Consider the following 21,921-nt stretch of genomic DNA (forward strand, 5'->3'; position numbering starts at 1 on the left):
ACATGTCACTCTCCTATTTAAAGAAGTTAGCTGAGGGAAACTAGAGAATTAGAGACCGGTTAACCTAGCATCTATTGTCGGGAAATTACTAGAGTCTATAATTGAGGATAGGGTGACTGAACACCTTGAAAATTTTCAGTTGGTCAGAGAGAGCCATGGATTTGTGTAGGGTAGGTCATGCCAGAAGAATCTGATTGAAATATTTGATGAGGTGACTAAAGTAGTGGACAGGGAAATGTCTATGGATGTTATTTACATGAACTTCCAGAAGGCATTTGAACAAGTTCTTCATAAGAGACTGTTAGCTAAAGCTCATGGAATTGAAAGCGAATTATTGACCTGGTTTGGAAATTGGGCTGAGCGAAAGTAGACAGAGAGTAGGGATAATATGCGGGCAATCTAAATGGCAGAATCTGTGTTGTGACTGCAACTATTCACTGTATTTATCAACAATTTAAGATGATGGGATGGAAAGCCACATATCCAAATTTGCCGATGACATAAAGATAGGCAGCATTGTAAGCGGTGTAGATCGAAATGTAAAATTACAGAGACATTGATAATTGAAGTGAATGGGCAAAAATGTGGCAAATGAATTTCAATATAGGCAAATGTGAGGTCATCGACTTTGGATCTTAAAAGGATAAAACTTTCTAAACAGTGAAAAGCTAGAAACAGTGGAGGTCCAGTGGGTCTTAGGGGTCCATATACATAGATTATTAAAATGTCATGAATAAGTACAGAAAATGATGAAAAAGGCTAATGGAATGTTGGTATTTACATCTCGAGGACGAGAATACTAGGGGGTAGAAGTCATGCTTCAGCTCTACAAACCCCTGGTTAGACTACACCTGGAGTACTTTGAGCAATTCTGGGCACTACACTTAGGAAGGATATATTGGCCATGGAGGAGTGCAGCTTCATTTACCAGAATGATACCTGGACTCTAAGGGTTAAACCACAAGGAGCGATTAAACAAACTAGGGTTGTATTCTGTTTCCATTTCAGTTCTGATGAAAGGTCACAGACCTGAAACATTGGCCGAGATTTTACCCTTGGTGGACGGGAGCTGTTATTTACATGAACTGTCCACCAAGTGAAAAGTCGGTGGCGAATCCGCTTCCAGCTGGCCTGGGGATCCAACCCGTATTTTTCAATTCCCTGGTCTTTAATTATTCTGAGGCGGGATTTCCACCCGCTTGAGGCAGGAATTCCCGCCTAATGGAGCTGCCGGCCAATCACCGGGCTGGCAGCTCTTGGTCTCAGCAGCACCACTGGGAGCGGTGGCCACTGCTGGGACTGCAGCCCAGCATCGTGAAGAAGCTGTTGGGGAGCCCCGGAACCAAGGTAAGTTTTTTGTTGCCTCACCGGGGATGATCGGTCGGGCACCTGCCAGGCAAGGGTGGTCAATTGGGGGGACGGAGGGCGTGTTGGGGGTGGTTGGGGCAGCGGGGGCGGCCCTCCATCAGGCACAGGTACCCCCCACCCCCCGCCCCACCATCAGAGAGCCGCCTGCGGCGGTGGGCGGAGGCCCTTAAGTGGCTGTTAAGTGGCCACATAATGACCTTGATTGGCCTGGGGCGGGGGGGCCATTTTTCGCCGCCGCTGCCCTGTGTAAAGCGGCGGTGGAGGCGGGAGCAGGTCTGGAAGGGCCCCCGATTTCTCCCGCTCCATTTTACCCCCCCCGCCATCTTCCTGCTCTTTGGAGGGGAGGTGTAAAATTCCGGCCATTAACTCTGTTTCTCTCTCCACAGCTGCTGCCTGACCTGTTCCGTATCTCCAGCACTTTCTGTTTTTATTTCAGATTTCCAGCATCTGCAGTAATTTGCTTTTATTTTAGGGTAGTTTGCATTCCCTGGAATTTATAAGGTTTTGGGGTGATTTGATTGAAGTTTCGAAGATATTGAAGGGAACGGATAGCATAGATAGAGAGAAACTAGTTCCACAGGTTGGTGAGTCCAGGACGAGGTGCATAGCCAAAAGAATTACAGGCAGACCTTTCAGCAATTAAATTAGGAAACACCTTTACATGGAAAGGGTGGTGACAATTTGGAACTCTCCTCCTCAAATGGCAATTGATGAGAGATCAATTGTTAATTTTAAATTTGAGATTGATTCGGAGACTGGGTTTTGTTAACCAATGATATTCAGGGATATGGGGCAATGGCAGATATGTAAAGTTAGGAAATGGATGAACTATGATTTCAGTGAATGGTGGAAAAGACTCGAGGGGCTAAATGGCCAATTCCTGTTTTTATGTTTCTGTTAGATCATTACCTCAGGTTGCTCGAATGATTAGTAACAGACCAGTACCCACTAGTACTATAACCCAGTGCCAAACAGTGACAGACCTGTACCCACCAGTACTGTACCCCAGTGCCAAACAGTGACAGACCTGTACCCACCAGTACTGTACCCCAGTGCTATACAGTGACAGACCTGTACCCACTAGTACTATACCCCAGTGCCAAACAGTGACAGACCTGTACCCACCAGTACTGTACCCCAGTGCCAAACAGTGACAGACCTGTACCCACCAGTACTGTACCCCAGTGCTATACAGTGACAGACCTGTACCCAAAAGTACTGTACCCCAGTGCTATACAGTGACAGACCTGTACCCAAAAGTACTGTACCCCAGTGCTATACAGTGACAGACCTGTACCCACCAGTACTGTACCCCAGTGCTATACAGTGACAAACCTGTACCCATCAGTACTGTACCCCAGTGCTATACAGTGACAGACCTGTACCCACCAGTACTGTACCCCAGTGCTATACAGTGACAGACCTGTACCCAAAAGTACTGTACCCCAGTGCTATACAGTGACAGACCTGTACCCACCAGTACTGTACCCCAGTGCCAAACAGTGACAGACCTGTACCCACCAGTACTGTACCCCAGTGCTATACAGTGACAGACCTGTACCCAAAAGTACTGTACCCCAGTGCTATACAGTGACAGACCTGTACCCAAAAGTACTGTACCCCAGTGCTATACAGTGACAGACCTGTACCCACCAGTACTGTACCCCAGTGCTATACAGTGACAAACCTGTACCCATCAGTACTGTACCCCAGTGTTATACAGTGACAGACCTGTACCCACCAGTACTGTACCCCAGTGTTATACAGTGCCAGACCTGTACCCACCAGTACTGTACCCCAGTGCTATACAGTGACAGACCAGTACCCACCAGTACTGTACCCCAGTGTTATACAGTGACAGACCAGTACCCACCAGTACTATACCCCAGTGCTATACAGTGACAGACCTGTACCCACCAGTACTGTACCCCAGTGCTATACAGTGACAGACCTGTACCCACCAGTACTGTACCCCAGTGTTATACAGTGACAAACCTGTACCCACCAGTACTGTACCCCAGTGTTATACAGTGACAGACCAGTACCCACCAGTACTGTACCCCAGTGCTATACAGTGACAGACCAGTACCCACCAGTACTGTACCCCAGTGCTATACAGTGACAGACCAGTACCCACCCGTACTATACCCCAGTGCTATACAGTGACAGACCTGTACCCACCAGTACTGTACCCCAGTATTATACAGTGACAGACCTGTACCCACCAGTACTGTACCCCAGTGCTATACAGTGACAGACCAGTACCCACCAGTACGATACCCCAGTGCTATACAGTGACAGACCTGTACCCACCAGTACTGTACCCCAGTGTTATACAGTGACAAACCTGTACCCACCAGTACTGTACCCCAGTGTTATACAGTGACAGACCAGTACCCACCAGTACTATACCCCAGTGCTATACAGTGACAGACCTGTACCCACCAGTACTGTACCCCAGTGTTATACAGTGACAGACCTGTACCCACCAGTACTGTACCCCAGTGCTATACAGTGACAGACCAGTACCCACCAGTACTATACCCCAGTGCTATACAGTGACAGACCTGTACCCACCAGTACTGTACCCTAGTATTATACAGTGACAGACCTGTACCCACCAGTACTGTACCCCAGTGCTATACAGTGACAGACCAGTACCCACCAGTACTATACCCCAGTGCTATACAGTGACAGACCTGTACCCACCAGTACTGTACCCCAGTATTATACAGTGACAGACCTGTACCCACCAGTACTGTACCCCAGTGTTATACAGTGACAGACCTGTACCCACCAGTACTGTACCCCAGTGCTATACAGTGACAGACCTGTACCCACCAGTACTGTACCTCAGTGCTATACAGTGACAGACCTGTACCCACCAGTACTATACCCCAGTGCTATACAGTGACAGACCTGTACCCACCAGTACTGTACCCCAGTATTATACAGTGACAGACCTGTACCCACCAGTACTGTACCCCAGTGCTATACAGTGACAGACCAGTACCCACCAGTACTATACCCCAGTGCTATACAGTGACAGACCTGTACCCACCAGTACTGTACCCCAGTATTATACAGTGACAGACCTGTACCCACCAGTACTGTACCCCAGTGTTATACAGTGACAGACCTGTACCCACCAGTACTGTACCCCAGTGCTATACAGTGACAGACCTGTACCCACCAGTACTGTACCTCAGTGCTATACAGTGACAGACCTGTACCCACCAGTACTGTACCCCAGCGTTATACAGTGATAGACCTGTACCCACCAGTACTGTACCCAGTGTTATACAGTGACAGACCTGTACCCACCAGTACTGTACCCAGTGTTATACAGTGACAGACCTGTACCTACCAGTACTGTACCCCAGTGCTATACAGTAACAGACCTGTACCCACCAGTCCTGTACCCCAGCGTTATACAGTGACAGACCTGTACCCACCAGTACTGTACCCCAGTGTTATACAGTGACAGACCTGTACCCACCAGTGCTGTACCCCAGTGTTATACACTGACAGACCTGTACCCACCAGTGCTGTACCCCAGTGTTATACAGTGACAGACCTGTACCCACCAGTACTGTACCCCAGCGTTATACAGTGATAGACCTGTACCTACCAGTACTGTACACCAGTGTTATACATTGACAGACCTGTACCCATCAGTACTGTACACCAGTGTTATACATTGACAGACCTGTACCCATCAGTACTGTACACCAGTGTTATACATTGACAGACCTGTACCCATCAGTACTGTACACCAGTGTTATAGATTGACAGACCTGTACCCAGCAGTACAGTACCCCTTGCAAAATCCTTTTTATTTCAAATAAGACAACCCACTGGTGTGGGCATGCATAGTGCATTTGTTATTTGAAACAAGCTGTACTGAATGAATTAAATTTGTCTGATCGTTACTTTCGAATACATTGAAATATACAGAAGATACCACTTGGAAATAGACCGTTTAATCCAACCAGTCTGTGTTGGTGTTTACCCTACATGCCAAGCAAATAATCCCAACCAAATATACCCACCCTGCTCTCCATATCCCTTAATCCCAATTTCATTTGACCACCTATCGAAACTAATCTTGAATGTTGACAGTTTCTGCCTCAACCACTAACCCTGGGAGTGAATTTCACGTCTTCAAACTCTCTTTGTGAAGAGGTTTCTCCTGACCTGTTCTAAATCTGTTGCATTTAATCTCATATCTGTGGTACCTTATTCTAGACCCCTCAGCTATTGAAAAGGGTCTGCCTCTAACTACCCTGTCCCATCCTTCCATAATTTTAAGCACTTCTATCATATTCCATTAATCCGTGATGTTCTGATGAAAAGAGTGCCGAGTTTTAATGTGTTTCCTCATGCTGGGCAGGTTCCTAATGAATCGATGTTGTACCCTCTCTAAAGCCACAATATCCTTCCAATGATGTGCAGCACAATAATAACCACAGCACTTTGTAACTGAGTCTTATTAAGGTTTTATAAAGGATCATCACCTCCTTGTGGCTTCTATACGCAATACCTCCTGTGATAAAACCTAGTATGCCATTCGCTTTTTTAATAGCCTGTTTAACCTGAGGTGTTGCCTTTAATGTCCTGTGAGTCTGTAGCCTCAAATCCCTCTGCTCTTCCACAGCACCGAGCCTGCTTCCATTCACAGTATAATATGAGTTTTTGATGTTGCCCCTTGGTGCCCGATTCCACTCCCCAGCGCAAACACCATACCTGCTACGTCTCATTTACAGTCCTGTCCTCTGTATTGATTAGCTTACTTTCTCCTTTCACCCGACAGACTGATAATGAAAGTATTGGCACCTCTGGAGGGGTGAGATCGTGAACCCACTGATTGCATGCTCAGAAAGCGACTGTCACTAACTGGACTAATTATTGTGCTGCAGCTATGTTTTGTTTCATTCATTCAGGATGTGGGCATCACTGGCAAGGCTGGCTTTTAATGCCCATCCCTGGTTGCCCTGAGAAGGTTGTGTGGGCTTGCTCATTCTTTGTAGTGTTGTGAGTGGCTTGCTTGGTCATCTCGGAGGGCAGTTAAGAGGGAGCCGTGTTATTGTGGGACTGGAGTCAAAAAGAGGACATTAGTGAAGCTGTTGGGTTTTTATGACAGTTTTACTAATACTGGGTAATTTTGGGGGGATTTTTAAAAAAAAACTGAATTCAAATTCCCAAATGGCGGTGGTTGGATTTGACCGCATTTTCTTTGGATAATTAGTGCAGTACTCTGGATTGCTAGTCTGGTAACACAACCACTGTGGTACTGTACCCACTTATTGAGGCTGGGGTCCAGTGATCCAGCGGTTGATGGGGGATTTGAGGGACCTGTTCCCTCGGGTGGCCTGCTCAACAGTCAGCTCTTTTCAAACTGCCCCCTCGTTCTGAGCTGGCGATTTACTGTCACCCTCGCCCTGCCTCCCCATTGAAATACAACCAACGGCTAATGATCTTTGGTGCCAGCCTCCTTCAGCCTGCTGTTAGTCTGTTAACTGTATGTTTGAAAACCTAGTACAAAAAGCCTGAGGCTTTGGATGAGAGGAATTGGACTGCGATACAGGAAGTGCTGGAGATTAGAATCAGAGGAAGTGAGTTGTCACTAAGGTGGCAGGGTGCAGCTCCTTGACTGTTCGACTGTGATCTCTCCCTCCACACCCTGCACGCACTGTCCACACAGAGCAGGCAGGGTCCCTGGGGAGGGAGAGGCCAAATTGATTAGAGTTCCTGCTCCCAATTACTGCCTATTGCTTCCCCAGAAAGTGTGTGTGTTTGCATGTGTTTGTGTGTGTGAATGAGTGTGTGTGTGAATGAGCAAGTGTGTGAATGAGTGAGTGTGTGTATGTATGTGTGAATGAGCGAGTGTGTGTGTATGTGTGAATGAGCGAGAGTGTGTATGTGTGAATGAGCAAGTGTGTGAATGAGTGAGTGTGTGTATGTATGTATGTGTGAATGAGCGAGTGTGTGTATGTATGTGTGAATGAGCGAGTGTGTGTGTATGTGTGAATGAGCGAGAGTGTGTATGTGTGAATGAGAGAGTGTGTGTGCATGTGTGAATGAGAGAGTGTGTGTATGTGTGAATGAGCGAGTGTGTGTATGTGTCAATGAGTGAGTGTGTGTGTATGTGTGAATGAGCGAGAGTGTGTATGTGTGAATGAGAGAGTGTGTGTATGTGTGAATGAGCGAGTGTGTGTGTATGTGTGAATGAGCGAGTATGTGCGTATGTGTGAATGAGCGAGTGTGTGTGTATGTGTGAATGAGCGAGTGTGTGTGTATGTGTGAATGAGCGAGTGTGTGTATGTGTGAATGAGAGAGAGTGTGTGTATGTGTGAATGAGCGAGTGTGTGTGTATGTGTGAATGAGCGAGTGTGTGTGTATGTGTGAATGAAAGAGTGTGTGTATGTGTGAATGAGAGAGTGTGTGTGTATGTGAATGAGCGGGCGAGTGTGTGAATGAGCGAGAGTGTGTGAATGGGCGAGTGTGTGAATGAGCGAGTGTGTGTGTGTGAATGAGCGAGTGGGTATGTGTTGTGTGTGTCAATGAGCGAGTGGGTATGTGTTGTGTGTGTGAATGAGCAGGTGTGTGTGTGTGTGTGTGTGTGAATGAGCGAGTGTGTGTGTATGTGTGTGAATGAGCGAGTGTGTGTATATGTGAGTGTGTGTGTGAATGAGCGAGAGTGTGTGTGTATGAGCGAGTGTGTGTGTATGTGTGTGAATGAGCGAGTGTGTGTGTATGTGTGAATGAGTGAGTGTGTGTGTATGTGAGTGTGTGTGTGAATGAGCGAGAGTGTGTGTGTGTGAATGAGCGAGAGTGTGTGTGTGTGAATGAGCGAGTGTGTGTGTGTGAATGAGCAAGTGTGTGTGTGTGTGTGAATGAGCGAGAGTATGTGTGTGAATGAGCGAGAGTGTGTGTGTGAATGAGCGAGAGTGTGTGTGTGTGAATGAGCGAGAGTGTGTGTGTGTGAATGAGCGAGAGTGTGTGTGTGTGAATGAGCGAGAGTGTGTGTGTGTGAATGAGCAAGAGAGAGTGTGTGTGTTTGTGTGAGAATGAGTGTGTGTGTACATACGAACATTTGAATTAGGAGCAGGAGTAGGCCACTCAACTCCTCGAGCCTGCTCCGCCATTCAATAAGATCATGGCTGATTTGATTGTAACCTCAACTCCACATTCCCGCCCACCCCCTTGCTTATCAAGAATCTATCTACCTCTGTCTTAAAAATATTCAAAGACTCTGCTTCCACTGCCTTTTGAGGGAGAGATTACCAAAGACTCACGATCCTCTGAGAGAAAAAAATCCTCATCTCTGTCTTAAATGGGCGACCCCTTATTTTTAAACAGTGACCCCTAGTTCTAGATTCTCCCACAAGGGGAAACGTCCTTTCCACATCCACCCTGTCAAGACCCCTCGGAATCTTATATGTTTCAATCAAGTCACCTCTTACTCTTCTAAATTCCAGCGGATACAAGCCTAGCCTGTCCAACCTTTCCTCATAAAACAACCCACCCATTCCAGGTATTGGTCTAATAAACCTTCTTTGAACTGCTTCCGATGCATTTACATCCTTCCTTAAATAAGGAGACCAGTATTATACACAGTATTGTATGTGTGTGTTTGCATGTTTGAGTTTGCGTGCAAATGAGTATGCGCATGTGTTTTTGGATTGTGTGTGTGTTTACTGTGTCAGTGGATGTAAGTATGTGAGTGCGAGCATTGGGCAGGATCACACCCATAGTTCACCAGCCTCCTGACACTCACCGTCTACCCTGGCACAGTCACTCAGGTGCTGGGGGCAGCTGCAACCCTGTGAGAGGCAGCGTCTTTTCGGTGGGGGTAGAGTAGTTGGAGGGAAAAGGACAAGCTGCCTGGAAACACATGGAGTATATCTGGAATGGGGGTGTGAGGGGAGTTGGGTCACTACATTGAGACAGGGGCTTGTTTGTCCTTGACATATTGATGCATGTTTGAGCCACCTGACTGAGCCTGCATGTTCTTCTCATGCTCTTTTAACAGATCCCTGTGCTGGTGGTTGAGGTAGTGGGAGCTATAACTGCTCAGAGCCTCTGGGTTAGGGAGGGGAATAAATTCAGTCCCTAATCGCTATTCACCGACAAGACCATCATTTATTGCCCTTCTTTCCTTGTGTTGAGAAGGCGCTGATGGGCTATCTTTCTGAACTGCTTCTAACAATTTGATCCGACTGAATGACTTGTCAGGCCACTTTCAGAGGACAGTTAAGAGCCAACCACATTGGTGTGGGACTGGAGTCACATATAAGCCAGACCAGTCGAGGGCGGGCAGCTTTCCTTTCTAAAATAACATTAATTTTTACAACAATCTGAAAGCTTCATAATCACCTTTCCTGACACCAGCTTTTTTATTTCCTAATTTTTTAAGAATTAAAATCTCAAACTGGCGTGGTGGGAATTGAGCACGTGCTTTCTGAATTACTAGTCCTGTAACAGAACCACTACTCTAACCGTACTCTCTGTGGGTGGACCTTGAGAGATGCATGGTTTTGTCACAATTCACTGTGTGTGCCTCGACCTCTCTCGCCGTGCATGTCGAGACTGTGCATCCCCCCCCCCCCACAAACAACCCCGTTTTCTGGAACTTTCCCTCATTTTCTTGTTGCTCTGTATGAAACAGGTCGCTGGGAAGAGCCGAAAGAAGAAGAAGCTGAAGGCCGTATGTAGCAAATAGTGCCTTGGCGCTGGGTGTCTGAGGAATACCCAGAGCTCTCTGTGTCGTGCCGCGCCTGCGCCAATCCGGGGGGTGTTGGTGATGGTGGGGAGGGTGCCTCAATCCCCTCCTCCCCCGGCCCTGAATCACCTGTGGTGCCTTCCATCATGTGGAGGGACAGGGTGGATGAACTAAACAGTTGTAGTGCATTTAATCCCTCTCCTTTTAATAAGTCCCTATGCTGAGTTGAGCTGGGGAAGGAGGGGGAAGGACTGTTCTTCAGCTCGGGTAGGGTGTGTCCATGAGATGTAGAGGGGGGAAATCCAGTGCCCCTTCGCGCTGTGTGTGCACGCCTGGGTATCTGGCTTGGCTATGACGCCCCCCCCACCGTAGTAGAATTGCCCCAACCACTCCGGACAGTGACCGCCACCATCCATCTGTCGCTTGGGGTCAGACATTAGAGGGCAGCTGGCACTTGCGGACCTGGAGCTTAGGCGAGAACTGAAGACAACTGTGCGCGTGATGGGACACAGCGTTGGGGTGGGGGGAGAATGGGAGCACTGCCTGTGTTAATGGTAAACTAGTTTTCCTGCGTGCACTGTGGGAGAGCATTGCCAAGGCTGTTTCTTTTGCCTGTGTAGAAGCACAAGGTCCTGTCGTCCTTTCCAGATAGATTCCCATTCAGCAGCTGAGCCCGTTCACTGTAGTTGGGCCTCTGCATGTGTCCGTGCTGGCCTGGATAGGCCTGCTACTCACTGACCCATTACAGCCTCTACTATTCGTCGCAGCTCACCTTTAGTCTTTGTTTCCTTCCGAGTGAATGAAATTCGTGGGTATTCTTTGCAAGGCAGCACATCACTGAGGTTGAAAAGAATAGTAGAGAAGACAGAGTTGGAAACAAAGAAATAACTTGCATTTAGATAGTGCCTCATACATCCTCAGGACATCCCAAAGTGCTTTACAGCCAATGAATTACTTTTGAAGTGTAGTCACTGTTGTAGGAAATGTGGCAACCAATTTGTGCACAGCAAGCTCCTGCAAACAGCAATGTGATGATGGCCAGATAATCTGTTTTAGTGACGTTGGTTGAGGAGTAAATATTGACCATGAAACGCGAGAGGGCAGACAGGGCCTTGGTTTAACATCTCATCTGTAAGACAGCACACCGTCAGGACTGCATTATAGTGTCAGCATGAATTATGCACTCTCAGGAGAGCAACTTGAACTGACAACCTTCTGACTCAGAGGTGAGAGTGCTACCCACTGCGCCACAGCTGACAGTAAATCAAGGAAGTAGTGGTTAGGGGACACCAAGCTTGGGTTTTAAGGGAAGATAGAGGTGAGGAGTCGAGATTAATTCCTTGAAAAAATGGATTAGATTAGGAGACACTGTGATGGGTCAGATACAGCAAATTTTCCTCCACGCTGTCCCATCAAACACTCCCAGGGCAGGTATAGCACAGGTTAGATACAGAGTAAAACTCCCTCTACACTGTCCCATCAATCACTCCCAGGGCAGGTACAGTATGGGTTGGATGCAGAGTAAAGCTCCCTCCCAACCTCAACCTGAGAATTCTCCCCCTGCTGTTTCTTTACTCGAATTGGTTATCTGTCACCTCCACGAGTGGTTTTGCCGGTTGCTGGCTATTTGTAGTGATTTTATGCTGTCGAGTCCTGTCCTGGCCATGTGGTTTAAGAGGGCGCAAACTCACATCACTTTTAGTCTCACCCATCTGGACTGGATTTGAAATCCTGCCCATTTGTCTCCATGGTGCCACAGTCACCTCTGCCCTCTGACTGGAAGATGCTTTGATCTCCACAGATGCCAGGAGACCAGTGGAAATTCAGCTTGTGAATTCCTCACCACATGAAAACATCTATTTTGAGCAGAGTTAATAATAAATAAGCCTTGTTTAAAAATAAAGAATGGTTGGGACAGTGCCTTATGCCTTGGGAACAGTTTTCGATCTGAGCCCAGCCTGACCCTGGTGATGTGAACATATTTAAGTCTGCTCCTGGCAGTGATGTTATTTGCCCTATTATTGGGGAGAATTTATGCTGAAGCGGAGATGTGGTGAGTTCAGCCCTAGCCTTTCACCTCTAGAACCAGAAACAACTCTTTGAAGGTGGCAGGACAAGTTAACAAGGCTGTTAAAAATGCATACAGGTTCTTGGGTTTATAACTAGAAGCATAGAGTACAAAAGCAAGGAGGCTAACCCTTTATAAATGACTGGTTCGGTCCCAGCTGGAGTATTGTGTCTAATTCTCGGCACCACATTTTAGGAAAGATGTTGAGGCTGTCGAGAAAGTGCAGAAGATATTTACTAGAATGGTACCAGGGATGAGGGAGTTCAGCTACATGGAGAGACGAGAGAAGCTGGGGTTTTTCTTGGAGCAGAGAAGGTCAAAGGGAGATTTAATAGAGGTGTTCAAAATCATGAAGGGTTTTGATAGAGTAAATAAAGAGAAAATGTTTTTCCTAGTTAGGAGGTCAGTCACCAGAGAAGATGGATTGAAGGTAGTTTGCAAAGAACCATAGAATTATAGAATAATTACAGCATAGAAGGCCATTCGGCCCATTGAGAGCATGCCAGCTCTCTGCAAGAGCATCTCAGCTAGTCCCACTTCCCCGCCCCTTCCCTGTAACCCTGCAAATTTTTTTTATCCTCAGGTGCTTATCCAATTCCCTTTCGAAAGCTACAATTGAATCTGCCTCCACCATGCTCTCAGGCAGTGCATTCCAAATCTTAACCACTCGCTGGGTAAATAAATGTTTCCTCATGTCACCTTTGGTTCTTTTGCCAATCACGGTAAATCGGTGTCCTCTGATTCCGGATCTTTCCCTACTCTATCCAGACCCGTCATTATTTTGAACACCTCTATCACATCTCCTCTTAATCTTCTCTAAGTAGAGCAGCCCCAGCTTTTCCAATCAATCCTTGTAACTAGGGGGAGGTGGTGGCGTAGTGGTAATGTCGCTGGACTAGTAATCCAAAGCCCAGATTAATGCTATGGGGACATGGGTTTGAATCCCACCACAGCAGATGATGAAATTGGAAATCAATTAATAAAAGTGGAATTAAAAAAAGCTAATAATGATCATGAAACCATTGTTGATTGTCGTAAAAACCCATCTGGTTCACTACTGTCCTTTAGGGAAGGAATTCTGCCATCCTTACCTGGTCTGGCCTACATGTGACTCCAAACCCACAGCAATGTGGTTGACTCATTAAAAAATGGCCTAGTAAGCCACTCAATTCAAGGGCAATTAAGGATGGGCAATAAATGCTGGCCTTGCCAGTGACACCCACATCCCACAAAAAACAAATAAAAAAACAACTGAAGTCCCTCATCCCTGGAATCATTCTCCTAAATCTTTTCTACACCCTCTTCACATCCTTCCTTAAGTGTGAATTGGACACAATACTCCAACTCAGGCCGAACCAGTGCTTTATCAAGGTTCATCGTAACTTTCTTGCTTTTGTACTCTATGCCTCATTTTATAAGGCCCTGGATCCCATTTGCCTTTCTAACCACTTCCTCAACCTGCTCTGCCACCTCCAACAATTTGTGCACATATACACCCCCAGGTGCACCCACTTTGAATTGCACCCTTTATTTTATATTGCCTCTCCTTGTTCTTTTGTTTTTATTCGTTCATAGGATGTGGACGTTGCTGGTTAGACCAGTATTTGTTGTCCATCCCTGATTGCCCTTGAATGGAGGGCATTTAAGAGTCAACCACATTGCTGTGGGTCTGGAGTCAGATGTAGACCAGACCAGGTGAGGATGGCAGATTTCCTTCCCTAAAGGACATTAGTGAACCAGATGGGTTTTTACAACAATCGTTGTGACCATTAGGCTAGCTTTTAATTCCAGATTTATTAATTGAATTCAAATTTCGCCATCTGCCGTGGTGGGATTTGAACCCATGTCCCCAGAGCATAAGGCTGGGGTCTGGATTACTTGTCCAGTGACACAACCACTGCGCTACCACCTCCCAAAATGTATCACTTCAGACTTTTGCTGTATTAAATTCATCTGCCTCGTGAATGCTCATTCCGCCAGCCTGTCTATGACCTCTTGAAGTTTATCACTATCTTCCTCACAGTTCACAATGCTTCCAAGTTTTGTGACCTCTGTGAATTTTGGAATTGTGCCCTGTACACCAAAGTCTAGGTCAATATATATCAAGGAAAGCAGTGGTTCTAGTACTGACCCCTTCCTCCAATCCAAAAAAAAATCATTCACTACTATTCTCTGACTAGAAGCAAAATAAGGAGAATTTTTTTTATGCAGCGAGTTATCATGATCTGGAATGCACTGCCTGAAAGGATGTTGGAAGCGGATTCAATAAGAACTTTCAAAATTGGCTAAGTACTTCAAAAGGTGAAATTTGCAGGTCTGTGGGGAAAGAGCATGAGGAGTGGGACTAATTAGCTAGCTCTTTCAAAGAGCCAGCACAGGCACGATGGGCCAAATGACCTCCTTTTGTGCTGTATGATTCCATAATTTGGTGTCACGTTTCTGCTTTGTGGATATGGGATCCCCGCGGATGAAGGGGGCAACCCCATGGGTGTGAGTTGGGGGTGGGTGAGGGGCGCAGCCCTCCCAGGTGTATGGGATGGGGGAATTTAAAACTATGGCGAACTGGAGGGTTGACTTTTCACATCAGATACTTTCGCTGACCAATTGCGTGTCCTTGCTAATGCTTCAACTTTGACCTATTGTAAATGTCCCAGGTTGTTGCAGTTTGCCAAGTCCAGGCAGGTGGACTGAACTGGGCCTAGCCAGGATAGGGTCAGTCAATGCCAGGTGAGGACAACAGCCCCACTGCACCCTTACCCCCTGTGCTTCGGTTGATCTTTATGGACTGCTCTTCTCTCCTGACAGGCAAATGGCTTTGACGAGTTGTCCTATGGCTCTGGGCCTAGTAAACAGTCTAGTAGGGTTAGTACTGCCTGTTTCTGTTTGTGTGTGAGTGTGTTGTGTGTGTGTGTGTGTGAATCTTTACATTCAGAATTCTGTCAGTCATTCGGTAGCTGAGTGCATTTTGAACTGAGCTTTGTGCTGCGGATCCTGTCCGTAATGTTTTGTTGTGTTTCTTTCACTCACTGGTAACGCACAGAGCTCCCGGTACAGTGACGACAGTCTGAAATCAGCAAAGCAGTGGCTCAGGAAGGAGACAGCGGTTTGTTTGTTTTCATTCTCCTGCCGTGTTCATTGTGTGGGCAACAGTTGGGTTCTTCATGTAAACCACCTCCCGGTTCACACTAAAACCACCTGTGTTGTAGTGTTCCATCATCTTCTCCTAACCTCCCTCTACCTTTCGTTCTCATCTTCCCCTCGCGCTCTCCATTCCTCCATCTCCTTCTTCTCAGTTCCTCCCACTCTCCCCCTTCCCTCACTCACTAGCCCTCCCTCCCTCATACTATGCCTCTTCCCTCATACTGTCTCCCCCAATCTCCCCCATCCTGCCCCCCTGTACTCTTTCCCCCCCCAGTCTCCCCTCATCCAACCTTCCTCCCCATCCCACTCCTTCTTCACCCTCACCCTACTCCGCCCTTCCACTTTACTTTGCTGAAGTCCGGGTGTGATTCTCTCTCTTTGTACTTTTTCCCAGGGAAGCTACTACTCCGACCTCCCTCTCCACAGCACTGGACTCAGCTCCAAGTCCCACCTGCCATCCCAGAATGGAAGTCGGGTCTGTTTCTCTGCGACCATTTCTTTGTTCTGTCTTGCTGTGTGCATGTGCACATTTGTGTCCACATGTACCAACATTCATGCCTTTGTGTGTGTGTCCATGTGTCTGCTTCTGTCTATGCCTCTATCTGCCTGATTTTTTTTCTAACTGAGCCCAGATAGCTTGCATAAAGAACTGTCTATATGTGTGTGTGTATGGAATCTGTGTGTGTCTATGCAGTCTGTGTGTGTGTGTGCATGGAGTATGTGTGTGTATATGGACTCTGTATATGTGTGTGGAGTGTGTGTGTGTGTCTATGCAGTCTTTGTGTGTGTGTATGTGTTGTGTCTATGCAGTCTGTGTGTGTCTATGCAGTCTGTTTGTGCGCGTGTGTGTATGGAGTCTGTGTATGTGTATGGCGTCTGTGCGTGTGTGTGTCTATGGAGTCTGTGCGTGTGTGTAGTCCGTACGTGGGTGTGTGCAGTCTGTGTGTGTGTGTGTGTGTGGAGTCTGGGTGTGTGTGTGGAATCTGTGCGTGTGTGTGGAGTCTGTGCGCGTGTGGAATTTGTGCGTGTGTGCGTGTGGAATCTCTGCGTGTGTGTGTGGATGGAGTCTGTGTGTGTGTGTGTGTGGATGGAGTCTGTGCGTGCGTGCGTGTATGGAGTCTGTGTGTGCGTGTGTGTATGGAGTCTGTGTGTGCATGTGTGCAGTCTGTGTGTTTGTGTGTGCGGAGTCTGTGTGTGTGTGTGTGTGTGCGGAGTCTGTGTGTGTGTGTGCGCAGTGTGTGTGTGCGGAGTCTGTGTGCGTGTGCGGAGTCTGTGTGTGTGTGCATGTGCGGAGTCTGTGTGCATGTGTGGAGTCTGTGTGCATGTGCGGAGTCTGTGTGCGTGTGCGGAGTCTGTGTGCGTGTGCGGAGTCTGTGTGTGTGCGTATGGAGACTGTTTGTGTGCGCGTGGAGTCCGTGTGTGTGCGTGTGCGTGTGGAGTCTGTTCGTGTGTGTGTATAAAGTCTGTGTGTGTATGTTTGTGTCTGTGCATGTGTGTACGGAGTCTGTTTTTTGTGTGTGTGTGTGTCTATCTGCGTGTGTGTGTGTGTGTGTGTCTATCTGCGTGTGTGTGTCTATCTGCGTGTGTCTGTGTATGGAGTGTGTGTGTGTGTGTGTGTGTCTATGTGTGTGTCTCTGTGTGCGTGTGTCTGTGTATGGAGTGTGTGTGTGTGTAAATCTCCACTGTCCCCATTACTGACACTTGCATGTGGTGTGCACTCCAGACACAGGACAGTTGAATGATCTACTCTGGAAACACTCCTTTTAGAAGTGCTGCCTCCTCTTTTGCTGAAATTCTGACCGTCCCACGGTGCATTCCCAGAGGTGCCAACGTTCCGCTGGTCCTTATCCAGTTGTGCCCACTCTTCTGTGAGAGAGTTAGCGCCATAGCCAGACCAGATATCAGATGAGGGGTGTTGGGGGACTCAGATTTTTGGCGAGCAGCCATCCTGTGGGCTGGATGAGTGAATCTGCCTAGTGCGAGCACTACTGAGCCTATTGCAGACTCCAGCTTCCTCCCCCGGTCCCATGGTGAAGGGGTGTATCTAATCCAGTGCACACTCCCGGCCCCCCGACCATCCCCCAAGATCAAATGTTTGGAGTTTTCAGCCTTCCCTAGTCAGAGCCATGTTGCATGTTGAAGCACAGAAACCTCGCAGCTTTGACTTAGTGAAAGGTGTTGAGTTCCTGGGCCTGTTTGGTGGACCTTTCAGAGCAGTGTAAACATAGGAATTCTGAGACAAAAAAGGATCAAGATGCATCTAAAATAAAAACAAGAAATGCTGGAACCACTCAGCAGGTCTGGCAGCATCTGTGAAAAGAGAAGCAGAGTTAACGTTTCGGGTCAGTGACCCTTCTTTGACTAGCCTGGTGTTTGAATGATACAACAATAATGGAGTTATTGAGTAATCATAGCAGTCAATTTGCATCAATAACTCAACGACAGACACAGAAAACCCCCAGTGATGGAGAGTTTGGGAAGCATAGGTCCAAAACCACCTGTTGCTCACCATATGCTACACTAACTGTCGGTCTGATATCAAATTACCCGTACACTGTATTCTGAAAGAAAGAGAATTACATTTGCATTTGAATGATATCAGCTGACACCCTGACACAGACAGCTGCAGAATGAGTTGAGGTGTTTAAACCGGAGGTTGGTCCTCACTTGAGGATGAAAGGGCTTGGAGAAAGGACAGGGATCTGGGTGTAAAAAGAGATTGCAAGGCTAATTAAAGTGAGGGAGCCAACACCTGGGGGGAATGGCAGACTCCTGTTATTTGTGGTAAATGGGCTTGTTTACAAAAGAACTGGAGTAGGCCATTCAGCCCTTCGAGCCTATTCCATCAGTCAGTTAAGATTGTGACTGCTCTGTAACTTAACTCAGTTTCCCTGCTGTAGCTCCTTATCCCTTGATACCCTTACCCAACAAAAATCTGACAATCTTGGTCTTGGAAGACCCAGTTGGCCTCCAGCACTTACAGCTTTTGGGGGGAGAGAGTTCCAGACTGTCCTATGTGTGAAAACTGCTTCCTGATTTCACTCCTGAATGGCCTAGCTCCAATTATAAGATTATTTCCCCTTGTTCTGGACTCCCACGCCCGAGGAAATAGTTTCTCCACATTTATCCTGTCGAATCCTTTTAACATTTTAAACACCTCGATCAGATTGCGCCTTATCTTCTGTACTCAAAGGTATACTAGCCAAGTTTATGCAACCTGTTGCAGTTTAACCCTTTTATCCCTGGTATCACTGTCTATACAACAGAAGCATAAACATTTACTCTTGAGGTAAATATCCCGTTAGCCTTCCTGAGCACCTTTTGTACCGCGACAGTTCCTAGCTTCTCGACATTTAGAAAATATTCCAATTTATCTTACTTGATTCTTGATTCGAAAGAGTTAATGACTCATCTCTCTCTGCCTTTTCTGAGCGTTGTGTGGGTCTGTGAACCAGTCTGTAAACACAGTCTCCACGCCCCTTCCTCAGCAATCGGGCTCTGCATGGTTACACTGCGTGCCCATTGCTTAGCGATGTCTTCGCTGTGCCACGTTAGCCTCTTGTGCTGGTGCATCAGTTGACTTTATCTCTCACTCTTGTTTCATTCTTCCAGGTGTCTGCCTATGATGGGAGTGGAAGCCGCCGGTACAGTACTTCCAGCTCTCATGCAGTAAGGCCCAGTCTCTCCCTCTTTCTCTCCCTCCCTCTCTCTCACTCTCCCGCAGTCACAGCTGTCCCTTGCCAGCTGTAGCTTCATGCCTAGCTCCTGGCAGGGTGTCAGGATGTGAGGCCAGTTATTCCACATGGCAGCAGAGCCGGCAGAAACCCAGTCCTGACTTGAGTTTGCGCTGTTGGTATGAGTGCCTTGGATTCCCCATCCCACCCCACCACTGTGAGTGGTATGAGTGCAGAGCACTGGCAAACAAACTACACTGGACAGTCACCAATACAAAAGGGACAGTGCAGGGTTTTGGTTCAACTCACTCCCATGTCCTCACCCCCTTCCCTATCTCTCTAATCTCTCCTGCTGCACTCCAATTCTGGCTAATTCTTGTTTTTAATTTTAATCACTCCACCATTGGCAGCTGTGCCTTCAATTGCCTGGGCACTAGCTCTGGAGTTTCCTTCCTAAACCTGTCTGCCTCCCTACCTCTCTCTCCTCCTTTAAAACACTCCTTCAAACCTATCCCTTTGACTAATCTTTTGGTCACCTGTTCTAAGATCTAATATGGCACGGTGTCAGATTTTGTTTGCTAACCCTCCTGTGAAGCTCCTTGGAAGACTTTACTATGTTAAAGGCACTATATAGGGCTGGGGGAGGGGTTGGGACCTCATTGTGGGGTCATATCAGGGTCGGGCCTGCTTGTGTAGGAACCCAGGACCTCTGAACACTACTTCCCACCTTATCCCTGATCTCAAGTGCAGCTCACCCAGTTTTCTTGCTGGTGTTTTACCAGTTCCAGAGCGGGCCCCTAGGAAGGAGGAGCATGTTTGTGCTGATGGGTGGCTGGGGAGAGCTGGGTCCCAGACACAGGGCCATGGGGCTGTCTCCATTAAACTATCCATGTTTAAAGGATATTACTTGGTGTATGCTTGATGGCACATTATTACCATATACAGGATTGTTGGTAAGCTGCTCCTAAACACTGTCAGTTTAATCCTCACTCTCTCTCTCTCTTTCTCTCTCTTTCTTTCACTTGCCTAGCCCTCCGAACACAACTGCTTTCTTGGTTCCGGCTCCCGCACTTCATCCCGTGCGAGCTCAGCTCGTGCAAGTCCGGTGGTGAGGACATTTTTACTTGCTCTGTGCTGTTATGTTATGCAAAACATGCATATCTGCTTTTTCACTCCTCCTCCTCCTCATCCCTTTCCTCCCCATCCCCTTCCTCCCCCTCCCTTTCCTTTTTGTTCCCTTCTTCCCCATCCCCTTCCTCTTCGTCCCCTCCGTCCTTCTCCCTTCCTCCCCTCGTCTCCTACATTCTCTCCTTCATTCTCTCTTTCCTCCTCCCCCTCCTTCCTCCTGTCCCCTTCCACCTCATCCCCTTCCTTCTCATCCCCTTCACAACCTCATCAGAAGCTTTTACTGTGTAACTGACTATCTGGTTACAGTTTATTGATCTATAAATCCAGCTGTGATCTTAAATCCTGCTGCAACCTGACTGAAACCAACACCAGGACCAGTTTTGATCCTGAAATTTTGGATACAAGTGCTGTTCGCAGATTCTCTCAGTCCTCTTGACAAATGTTGGTTATAAAAACAAAAATAGTTTAAGTATGTGGGAAATTTTGTGCACATATCAGGCCATATTTTGGATTGGGCTCAATTTGGACATTTATCTCCATTATATTGCTTTATGTCTGAGTCAGACAGAGCTCCGTCCTTGTATACATTATATCTGTCATTGAAGCCCCTGTCACTGCAAAACAGAGGTACAGTACTGGTGGGAACAGGTCTGTCACTGTATAACACTGGGGTACAGTACTGGTGGGAACAGGTCTGTCACTGTCTAACATTGGGGTACAGTACTGGTGGGAACAGGTCTGTCACTGTCTAACATTGGGGTACAGTACTGGTGGGTACAGGTCCATCACTCTATAACACAGGTACAGGACTGGTGGATACAGATATGTCACTGCATAACACTGGGGTACAGTACTGGTGGGTACAGGTCTGTCACTGTATAACACTGGGGTACAGTACTGGTGGGAACAGGTCTGTCACTGTCTAACACTGGGGTACAGTACTGGTGGGAACAGGTCTGTCGCTGTATAACACTGGGGTACAGTACTGGTGGGAACAGGTCTGTCGCTGTATAACACTAGGGTGTGGTTCTAGTGGGTACATGTCCGTCACTATATCACTGGAGTACAGTACTGGTAGGTACAGGTCTGTCACTGTATAACACTGGGGTATAGTACTGCTGGGTACAGATCTGTCACTATAACACTGGGGTACAGTACTGAAGAATACAGGTCTGTCACTGTATAACACTGGATTACAGTATTGATGGGTACATGTCTGTTATTGTATAACACTGGGGTACAGTACTGGTGGGTACAGATCTGTCACTGTATAACATAAAAATAAAAGCAAAATACTGCGGATGCTGGAAATCTGAAATAAAAACAAGAAATGCTGGAACAACTCAGCAGGTCTGGCAGCATCTGTGGAGAGAGAAGCAGAGTTAATGTTTCGGGTCAGTGACCCTTCATCGGAACTAGCAAATATTAGAAATGTCAAAGGTTATAAGCAAGTGAGCCGGGGGTGGGGCAAGAGATAACAAAGGAGAAGGTGTAGATTGGACAAGGCCACATAGCTGACCAAGAGGTCATGGAGCAAAGGCAAACAATATGTTAATGGTGTGTTGAAAGACAAAGCATTAGTACAGATAGAGTGTTAATGAACTGAAGATTGAGCAGCAGCAATTACAAACATGAAAAAAAAACAGTGGGTAAGCAAACTGAACAAACTACAATGAAATGAAATAAACAAAAGAAAAAAAATTGTAAAAAATGTTAAAAAATAAAAAAATAACTAAAAATAAAAGTAAAATGGGGGGCCCGTCATGCTCTGAAATTATTGAACTCAATGTTCAGTCCGGCAGGCTGTAGTGTGCCTA

The 21,921-nt window shown here is 47.0% G+C and overlaps 1 protein-coding gene across 1 annotated transcript in view; it reads left to right on the top strand.

Moving 5' to 3' along the window:
- Nucleotides 1-21,921, top strand: part of LOC137372420 (uncharacterized) — a 159,977-nt gene that overhangs the window by 79,873 nt on the left and 58,183 nt on the right. Inside the window, exon 7 of the mRNA XM_068036308.1 lies at nt 20,007-20,084. Within this exon, the coding sequence (XP_067892409.1) occupies nt 20,007-20,084 (78 nt within the window). The remainder of the gene's footprint in view (nt 1-20,006; nt 20,085-21,921) is intronic.

This window comes from Heterodontus francisci, chromosome 7 (assembly GCF_036365525.1).
Source record: "Heterodontus francisci isolate sHetFra1 chromosome 7, sHetFra1.hap1, whole genome shotgun sequence".
Taxonomy (NCBI): Eukaryota; Metazoa; Chordata; class Chondrichthyes; order Heterodontiformes; family Heterodontidae; genus Heterodontus; species Heterodontus francisci.